This window comes from Emiliania huxleyi (genome assembly GCF_000372725.1).
Source record: "Emiliania huxleyi CCMP1516 chromosome Unknown EMIHUscaffold_16, whole genome shotgun sequence".
Classification (NCBI taxonomy): Eukaryota; Haptophyta; order Isochrysidales; family Noelaerhabdaceae; genus Emiliania; species Emiliania huxleyi.
Window position 1 is genome coordinate 134,691 of NW_005200982.1, and position 9,247 is coordinate 143,937.

Below are 9,247 nucleotides of genomic sequence, written 5' to 3' on the forward strand. Positions count from 1 at the left end.
TTCCTTTTTGGCCCCCCCCCCCCTCCCCTCCCCTAAAACCCTCCTGCCTCCCTCTTAGCACATTGGGAACCCCCCTTCCCCCCCCCCCCCCTCCCCCCCCTCCCCCCCCTCCCCCCCCTCCTGCCTCCCCCCCCCGCACCACCGCGCCACCAGCCGCCGCGCCTCCCCACCCCCTGTCTCCGTACCGCGTGCAGAGCATCGAGGACCGGTCGCGCCGCAACGACGAGCTGAATGCGGCCGCCTCCTTCCTCGGCCTCAGCCAGAGCAGCCTGCAGGGCAGCCGCCGCGCGCGCCGCCCCCGCGATCGCGAGCGGCCGCTCTCCCCCTCACGCGCCGCGGCGGGTGTCCGCAGGCATCCACCACGTCGCGCACGGCCAGGCGGTTCTCGTCGCCCTCGAGCCGGTCGACACCGAGGACGAGGCGTCGCCGCCCGAGGGGATGGGCGTCCTCGCCGCCTTCCACTTCCAGCCGCCGGCCGACGGCAGCGGCCGCTCGGCCCTCGGCCGGCTCGACGCGGCGGCGCCCCGCTGCAAGAACGGGCCCGACAACCGGCCCATGTCGATGGGGGCGTGGGCGGAGGGGGAGGAGCCGCCCGAGGCGGACGACTCGCACGACCTCGAGCCGCCCGCGAGGCGGACGCTGCGCTTCGTCGGCCTCTCGCCCGAGATCGGGAGGCTTCGCTGGGCCTTCTCAAAGTACATCGGGCTCGACCAGGTGTGCCGAGAACAGCCGCGCGATGTCGCCGAGATGTCGGCGAGATGTCGGCGAGATGTCGGCGAGATGTCACCGAGATGTCGGCGAGATGTCGGCGAGATGTCGCCGAGATGTCGGCGAGATGTCGGCGAGATGTCGGCGAGATGTCGGCGAGATGTCGGCGAGATGTCGGCGAGATGTCGGCGAGATGTCGGCGAGATGTCGGCGAGATGTCGGCGAGATGTCGGCGAGATGTCGCCGAGATGTCGGCGAGATGTCGGCGAGATGTCGGCGAGATGTGGGCCCTCGAGCACGCGCGCACCGATGAGCCATAGTGGGCGAGTGGAGTGCTTGAGTGTGGCCTCCACCAGGTGCTCGAGCTCGGCTGATCTCGGCCAATCTCGGCTAATCTCGGCGAATATCGATCAGGTGCTCGAGCTCGGCTACCTCGTCCTCGGCGACCAGCAGCCCCGCCTCCCCGCCCTCGCCAACGGGAAGCGCGACGCGCCCCGCGCCGACTCGCGGACGGGCGAGGCCGCCGCGCCGACGGCGCACGCGGCCGACGGCGCGGGCGCGGGCGGCGCGATCCTCAAGCTCTGGAATCGCGCCGTCGGCGGCAGCTTCCACATGCCGACCAACAGCACGTCGCGCAAGGCGCTCTACCTCGTCTTCCGCGCCGAGAGCGGCAGGACGATGCGCATGTGGATCGAGCCGCCCGACGCGCACTCGGCGCGGCTCTGGCTCGAGGGCATCTCCATCTCGCTGCAGCTCTGGCCGCAGCCGCAGGTCTCCACCTCGGAGCTGCAGTGGCTGCGCGCCGTCTTCGAGGCCGCCGACTCGAACCGCTCCGGCGTGCTCGAGCGGAGCGACTTGCGCACGCTGCTCAACGCGGCAAACATGGCCGGGGTCGGGCGGGAGGCGCTCGAGGAGGCGTTGGGGTCGAAGCGGGTGGTGCGCGGGATGCGGCTGGTCGGGCAGCTCAACTTTGCGCAGGCGACGTCGCCGCGGCTGCGGACGCGGCGGAGAGCGCGCTGGAAGACAGGCTGCTCACCCCTCCAGCACTGTGCGCAGGCGGCGCAGCTGCTGCTGACGCTCCAGATGTCGCGGGCCGACGAGGTCGCCGCCCTCTTCCGCAAGTACTGCGCCGAGGCGCGGCAGACCAGGCGAGCCCCCCCCCCCCCCCCCTCTCCTCTCCCCTCCCTTTCGTTGCCGCCCCCCCCCTGCTCCGCCGCCACCCTCTCCGCCACCGCCCTCACCGCCGCCGCCCCCACCCCCAGGTCCGTCACCTCGGCCGCAACCTCTCGCGGAGCCGGCTCCTTCGCGTCGGCCGACTCGGCGCCGCCGCGGAGGACGCTCGACGAGCGCGGGCCGAGATCGCCCGAGATCAGCCGAGATCGGCCGAGAGTAGGCGCAGCCGCGGATGACGCTCGAGGAGTGGGCCGCGTTCCAGCGCGAGGAGCAGGGCGAGGAGAGCGAGGAGCGGGCACGCGCCCTCTTCGAGGGGTACCACCACGAGCTGCGCGAGCAGCAGCTGCGCCGCGACGGCGCGGCCCGTGACTCGACGGGCGCGGTGCTGGGGGGCGCGCTCGCGCGGATCGGGGCGCCGGAGCCGAGCTCGGAGGAGACGGCAGAAACACGGGCGGCGGGTCAGCGCGCGCGCCTCTTTCTCTTCTAGGCGCCGGACCCGAGCTTGAGCCTCGCCGACTTCCGGCAGCTGCTCCTGCACGCGACAAACACGGCCGTCGACCAGCGCGCCACCGCGGCGGAGGCGCACGTCTTTGCGCACCCGCTCTCGCACTACTGGATCTCGTGCTCGCACAACTCGTACCTGGTCGGCGACCAGCTCACCTCGCGCGCGTCGGCCGACATGTACCGCCGCGTGCTGCTCGAGGGTTGCCGCTGCATCGAGGTCGACTTGGCGGACGGCGCGGACGGCGAGCCCGAGGTGACGCACGTGCACGCGCTCACCTCGCGCGTCAAGTTCATCGACGTGCTGCGCGCCATCGACGAGGCCGCCTTCGAGACGTCGCCGCTACCAGTCATCATCTCGGTCGAGATGCACTGCGGCCCCGAGCAGCAGCGCCGCTGCTCCGACCTGATGCGCTCCGTGTTTGGCGCGCGAGATGCGCCGAGACGGAGATTTCGCCGAGATTAGCCGACCTGATGCACTCCGTGGTTAGCGTCCCCCCACCAGCCCTCTCACCACCAGCACCAGCACCAGCCCTCCCCACCAGCCCTCCCCACCAGCCCTCTCACCACCAGCCCTCTCCACCAGCCCTCCCCCCCACCGACTCACCACCACCAGCTCTCCCCCCCCCCCCCCACCATCCCTCCCGCAGGCGCCAAGCTGCTGCTGCCGGACGAGGCGTACCGCTACGCGGCGACGCTCACGCCCGAGAGCCTCGCCGGCCGCGTGCTGATCAAGGGCAAGCCCGAGCGGGAGGTGGCGCCGCGCGGCCCAAAGTCGGGCGGCTCGTCGTCGGCAGAGGCGGTGTCGGGCGCCTCGCGCCTCCGCTCCTCCCTCGTCGCCTTTGCCGGCTGCCGCGGCTCCGTCGCCGAGGCGCGCCACGAGCCGCAGGAGGACACCGAGGAGCCGAGGGCGGCGCTCGAGTATGAGGCGTCGGGGGCGTCGATGGCGGAGGCGGCGGGGGCGTCGCTGGCGGAGGCGGCGGGGGCGCCCCACGCGAGCGTGTCGCTCTCCCCGCACGCCGCGGCGAGCGACTCCAAGGCGCCCTCCCGGCTGCGGAGGCGCTCGCGCGTCAGCATCGTCATCCCGAGCAGCCCGGTGCGGCGGCGCCGCGGCAGCTCGGACGAGTACACCGGCGGGTCGGTCGACTCGTCGAGCGCGCGCGTCAGCCCCCGCGGCAGCCTGGTGGACGCGGGCAGCATCGTCGGCAGCCTCGGCACCTCGCTCGGCGACCCCAGCGCGTACTGCTCGACGTACGAGAGCAGCGGCGGCGCGCCCGGCTCCTCGCGGCCGCGCAGCTCGGTGCTGCAGGTCGGCGCGCGCAAGCTGCTCCGCAAGGTGAAGACGCCGGTCGAGCTGGCCAAGCGGCAAAAGGGCGTCGCGCGGTACGTCGACCCGTCGATGCTGCGTGTGACCGCGATCCGCTCGTGCGCGATCGACAAGGCCAACGGCCCGTGGCCCATCCCGATCATCTCGGCGTCGGAGGACCGCATGGCGGCCGTCGAGCAGTACGGCCTCGGCGAGGACGGGCCGCCGCACGAGCTGTTTGCGAGGCGGCTGGCGCGCGTGTACCCGGCGGGCACGCGCGTCACCTCGGACAACATGTCCAGGACACGTCCACGACATGTCCGAGACATGTCCTTAGGCGGGCACGCGCGTCACGTCGGACAACATGGACCCGCTCCCCTCCTGGCGGATGGGCGCGCAGATGGTGTCGCTCAACTACCAGACGAACGACACGCCCGTCCAGATCAGCCGCGCCCTCTTCGCGCTCGACAACGGGTTCGGCTGCGTGCTCAAGCCGCTGCTGCCTCCGAGGGCACCCGAGATGACCCGAGACGACCCGAGATTAGGTTCGGCTACGTGCTCAAGCCGCCGGAGCTGCGCGGCGGCGGGGGCGGCGCGGAGTGGCCGCCCTTCCGGCCGAACCTGCAGCGCTTCTCTGTGCGCCTCCTCGCCCTCCACCGCCTCCCCACGCGGAGAGAGCAGCGCCCGGCGCTGGAGGCGGCGCCGCACCACGCCTACGAGTCGGCGCTGAGCGGCGCGTCGGCGCCGCCCGACCCGGCGGGCCCGATCAACAACGCCACCATCTCGGTGGAGCTGCACGCCATCGGCGGCTTCTGCTGCGTCAGCCGCACGCTGCCCCTGCCCGCGCGCCCGGCGCAGCGAGCCACCGTCTCCGCCTCCGCCGCCGGCAAGTCGGCGCGCCACTCCACGCTCCACTGCCTCGCCGCCGAGCCGCGCGCGACCGTGCTGCGCGCGTGCGTGCACGACGGCGAGACAGTCGTGGCGTACGAGGCGGTCGTGCTGGGCGCGCTCCGGCCCGGCTACCGCTCGCTCTCGCTGCGCAGCCGCCTCGGCACGCAGATCCGGCTCTGCTCGCTGCTGGTGCACATCGAGCGGGGCGAGGAGCCGAACATGTGGGCGGAGGCGCGCGAGCTGCGCGAGGCGCTCGCGCAACGGGACGAGGCCATCGAGCGGCTGAACGCGGAGCTGGCCGCCGCGCGCCGTGCCGGCCCGGCCGCTGCCGCCAGCGGGGAGGAGGAGGCGGCCGCTCGGCCGGCCAGATAGTTAGGCGCGATCGAAGCATCAGCATGCGACTTGTACGAGAGGGGTTTATTGGGGGGGCCAACCTGCATGCGGTTAAGCGTGCGGAGTAAGTACTGTATACTCTGTGTACGTACTGAGACACCACAGCCACTTGTGGATCACCTCACTGGCCTCTCAGAGAGACGTCAGGGACACCTGGCTGGAACAGAGCCTCTCGCGCGACTAGGCGAGGAACTCGCACACGCACTCCTCAGTCGCACACGGCGAGATGCCGTGCGGACGATCTTGCGCCACACGCCGGGGCGAGGGCCGGTTCGCAAGTTTACGCGGTGAAGCCGGTGAACTTTGCGTCGTCGTCGCCCTCGTCGTCATCGCCCCACATGTCCTCGTCGTCGTCGTCCTCATCCTCGTCTTCTTCATCTGTGGCGTCGGGGGGGATAGAGGTCGGCAGTGCGTCTGAGGTGAGCGAGGGTGCTGCACATGGGTGGGCAGTGTGAGGCGTTGGGAGCGAGGGGATTGGTCGCACCGTCATCGTCCGACGGCGGCGGCGGCGAGGGGGGCGGTGGCGGCGGCGAGGCGGAGCGAACGGCCTGGACCAAATCGCCAGAAGATACGGCACCGGTCAGCGCTGTAGCCAGCGTGATTGGCAGTGCCGCGGTGAGGCGGCGCCTGCCGGAGGGGACTGCGAGACCGACCACCTCGTAATTGGCCCCGTTCAGGGCGATGAAGTCGCCCACCTTGAGACCTTCGACGTAGCAACTGACGACAATGACGGTGTCGCCGGTGCTGGCGTCCTGCGTCAGAGACATTCCTGTCCCTGCCGAGCACTCCCATGTGTCGGACGGCGGTAGTGGCGGAGGCGACGGCGAGGCCGACGGCGGCGGCGGCGAGGGAGGCGGCGGTGAGGGGGGCGGAAGGGGGGGCGGAAGGGGGGGCGGCGACGGCGAGGCGGACGGAGGCGGCGGCAGAGGCGGCGGCGGCGACGGTGATGCGGACGGCGGCGGCGAGGGAGGCGGCGGTGAGGGGGGCGGAAGGGGGGGCGGAAGGGGGGGCGGCGACGGCGAGGCGGACGGAGGCGGCGGCAGAGGCGGCGGCGGCGACGGTGATGCGGACGGCGGCGGCGAGGGAGGCGGCGGTGAGGGGGGCGGAAGGGGGGGCGGAAGGGGGGGCGGCGACGGCGAGGCGGACGGAGGCGGCGGCAGAGGCGGCGGCGACGGTGATGCGGACGGCGGCGGCGGCAGCGACGGCGGCGACGGAGAGGACGGGGGGAGGGGGGCGAGGATGAACGTCTCGCTGCCGTAGGATCCGGAGCCGAGCGTAAACGTATAGCCCGCACCCTTCCACAAGTCGCCGTTCCAGCCGTCGCCGTACGAGTCGTACATGTCGAGCGTGCACTCGCCGGGCGGCGCGGACAGAGTACCGGAGTAGGGGGCCCGTCCACTGCCAATCGACACGCCGCTGCACGTCAGGTCCCACGATACCTCGGACAGGTATTGGCCGCCACCCACGGTGACCTGGAAATCGATGCATGGCGCACACGGCGGCGAGGGAGGGTACCCCGGCGGGGCCGACGGCGGGGCCGACGGCGGCGGCGACGGCGAGACGGACGGAGGCGGAGGGGAGGGCGGCGGCGGCGAGGGCGAGGCGCCGAAGGCTGCGTGGATGAGCTCCATTGTCTCCTGCGGAAGGGGAAAGGTCCGGGGCAGGCGGCACGGGGAGGGGTGAGTTAAGCGGCCTGCTGACAAGGGTGGGGAATGGGCAGCAGCGGACGCGTCTCGCGGCTTCCTCGATGGCAGCAGCTGCACCTGCGAGCGGGAGTAGGCAGGCGGTGCGAGGCCGAGGGGGGTACAGAGCTGCTCGCGCGGCGAGAGAGGGCGCATCGCGTGGTGGGGGTGGTGAGGGGGCGGCGGGTTCCGTGAGCAATAGGCGTCGCGGGGGTCTAGGCGTGCTGCTCGCGGCGGCATAGTCGGGCGCAATGCGGCGCGGCAAGCGCGAGCGGACGAGGAAAGTGCATGGTATGCCTCGTGTGGATGTCAGGCAAAGGCCTCGGGGAACGTGGCGTACTATTTTCAATCAAAAAGAGCGCCTTCAGCGCTACTCTATCGAGGGCTCGCGGAGGGGCAATTTTTCGTTTTTCACCGACGTGGTTCCATCAATCACGCCTGGTTTAGCCCAGGCTTGATGTCTGTTCTGCATATGTGCAGTTGGGAGTTGCCCGACCCCGAGCTGCTGTGTGCTGACTGGGCCTCCATTCGCGTCCTGATTGCGGAAACGGGCCGCCTAGTGCAGCATCACTAGTACAACACGCAACCACACTGAGAGCTCCACACTAGCCGGTATAGGCGAGAACCGACGGCGTCACGGTCGCCGGAGTGGACGCACTGCACACACACTGTGACCGTGTCGACGGTGTGACAGTGAGCGACACAATCGTCGGCGCCGCGCTATCGCGGCGCCCCGCAGTCTACACGCCTCAGGCGCACCCCTGAACGCGCCATGGGCCCCACTCTCACCCCTGAACGCAATGCGGCGCGGCAAGTGCGAGCGGACGAGCTTAGTGGAGGGCTTCCTTGGGATAGAAGGCCGTCAGCGGAATGTGGGGTACATTGGGGGCATGGGGTACAGTTTTCCAAAAAAAAGAACGAGCGAGATTTAGCCGAGAACGAGCGAGATCTAGCCGAGCTCGACAAGCACCTGGCGGTGGTGCTTCGAGCGTGGTCCGTTCCTAGGGTGGAAGACCCATGTACACTGAATTTTTGTCTCTCAACAGTGGCCAGGGGCGGGGCTTGGATTTTTGCCGTCGCCAGTCGCCCCCCCAAACGCTACAGCGGGGGCGGAGGGGGCGGCGGCGGCGGCGGCGGCGCGACGGGGTGGGTAGGGGGGTGGGGAGGCTGCTGTGTGCGCTGCGCGTGCGCGCACCGCACACCATACTCGAGTACGGCGGGAAACAGATGGCGAAGGGGGCGCCTCCGCCTCTGCGGCAACGTGGTGATCGCCGCCGAGCTGCTCCTCTTTGCGGCGCCGGTCACGTACGTGCCGAAGCTCTTCTTTGGCGCCGTCCTCACCTTCATCGCCGCGGACCTCCTCGTCGACTGGCTCTGGGCCGCGCGCCACAAGGCGCACCACATCTCTCCCCATCTCTCCCCTCCCTTCCTTCACCGACCAGCGAACGGGTTCGGGTGCAGTGGGGGGGTAGGGGACGGGTGGTCCTCCGGTTAGGTGCACCCGACCGAGTATGCAATCATCCTCCTCACCTTCGGCGCCATCAACTGCTTCGGCCTCGAGGTTGGCATGTGCGGCGGCGTGCTCATCGCCACGTGCCACTTCATCGTCGACTACGCCTCCGCGCCCGTCGTCCGACGGATCGATGTGCGCTCGACCGTGCTGCGCTCCTGACGCGCCGCGCGCTCACACACTTGGGCTCCCATCTCGGCGCGCGCGAGTCAAGGCCGAACCGACTAGCTGCCGCCGCGGCGGGTGTGGCTGGGCTGCAGGCAGGCCTGTGGCCGGCGCTCGGCAAGCTGTGGCGCGGCGCCGGCGCAGCGCTTGTTACAGATTCGGCGTGTCACTCAGGACTAGTTGCAAATACGGGTGTGTCACAATGACCACTTTTGATGTTTTTTTGTCCGTGTTGCTCCCAGCGCCCTCGCCCGCGCTCCCTGAGGCCATGGCTGGTGATACTAGTATGGGGGGCTACCTGGATACCGCGAGAGCGACCCAACTCGTCGACATCGTCCGATGATGGTGCCTCAAAGTCAGCCTCCGGAGGCTATCGTCGCGTCGAGCCGGCGGTGGCCGTGACATGTGGTTCCACCACCCCTCGCAGGCTTTGCCTCTGACCGCCACCGTTCCCAGGCTGCCTAATGGGATGGAAAGGAAGGCTGGGCGAGCGTATAGAAGCGTGCTCAACCTTGTCGTGGCAACCTGCACGGCAGCGCTGGCAGGCGCGATGAGCGTCGTGCCACCTGACCCGAGACGGGTCGCAGGCGTCGTACCGAGCGCGTCGAGACCGTGTCCTGATGCGCTCTGCACGGGTGAGTCACGTCGGCGTCAAAGGAGCGACGTGTGACCTGTCAGAGCTTGATCTCCGATCTCAGCGGCGTCGAGTCGCCTTCGGCGGCGACAGCTAGGATGCATCTCCTCCGTCGTTTTTCGCGCTACGGCCCTGAGAAGCTGGCGCCGCACGCAGGCGGACCTTGTGTATGCGGCGAACGCTTAAAAAGTGGGTGCTCTACGTCACTTTTTTTGAGTAGATAGTGCCGAGCTGGCCGTGACAGCGATTTTGGTAGTTTTGGGCGGGTTTTGCACCACAGACTT

At 70.2% G+C, this 9,247-nt stretch overlaps 1 protein-coding gene across 1 annotated transcript in view; it reads left to right on the forward strand.

The window, feature by feature from the left end:
* EMIHUDRAFT_462595 (hypothetical protein) overlaps positions 1-8,326 on the forward strand; it is a gene marked incomplete at its 3' end in the record, with an annotated part of 14,460 nt that extends 6,134 nt beyond the window's left edge. The window contains exons 11-23 of the mRNA XM_005785467.1: positions 186-276; positions 353-714; positions 1,123-1,686; positions 1,765-1,856; positions 1,971-2,028; positions 2,102-2,293; positions 2,369-2,800; positions 3,041-3,967; positions 4,026-4,162; positions 4,234-4,889; positions 6,421-6,439; positions 7,882-8,017; positions 8,150-8,326. Of these exons, the coding sequence (XP_005785524.1) occupies positions 186-276; positions 353-714; positions 1,123-1,686; positions 1,765-1,856; positions 1,971-2,028; positions 2,102-2,293; positions 2,369-2,800; positions 3,041-3,967; positions 4,026-4,162; positions 4,234-4,889; positions 6,421-6,439; positions 7,882-8,017; positions 8,150-8,326 (3,843 nt within the window). The remainder of the gene's footprint in view (positions 1-185; positions 277-352; positions 715-1,122; positions 1,687-1,764; positions 1,857-1,970; positions 2,029-2,101; positions 2,294-2,368; positions 2,801-3,040; positions 3,968-4,025; positions 4,163-4,233; positions 4,890-6,420; positions 6,440-7,881; positions 8,018-8,149) is intronic.
* Positions 8,327-9,247: the final 921 nt, after the last annotated feature.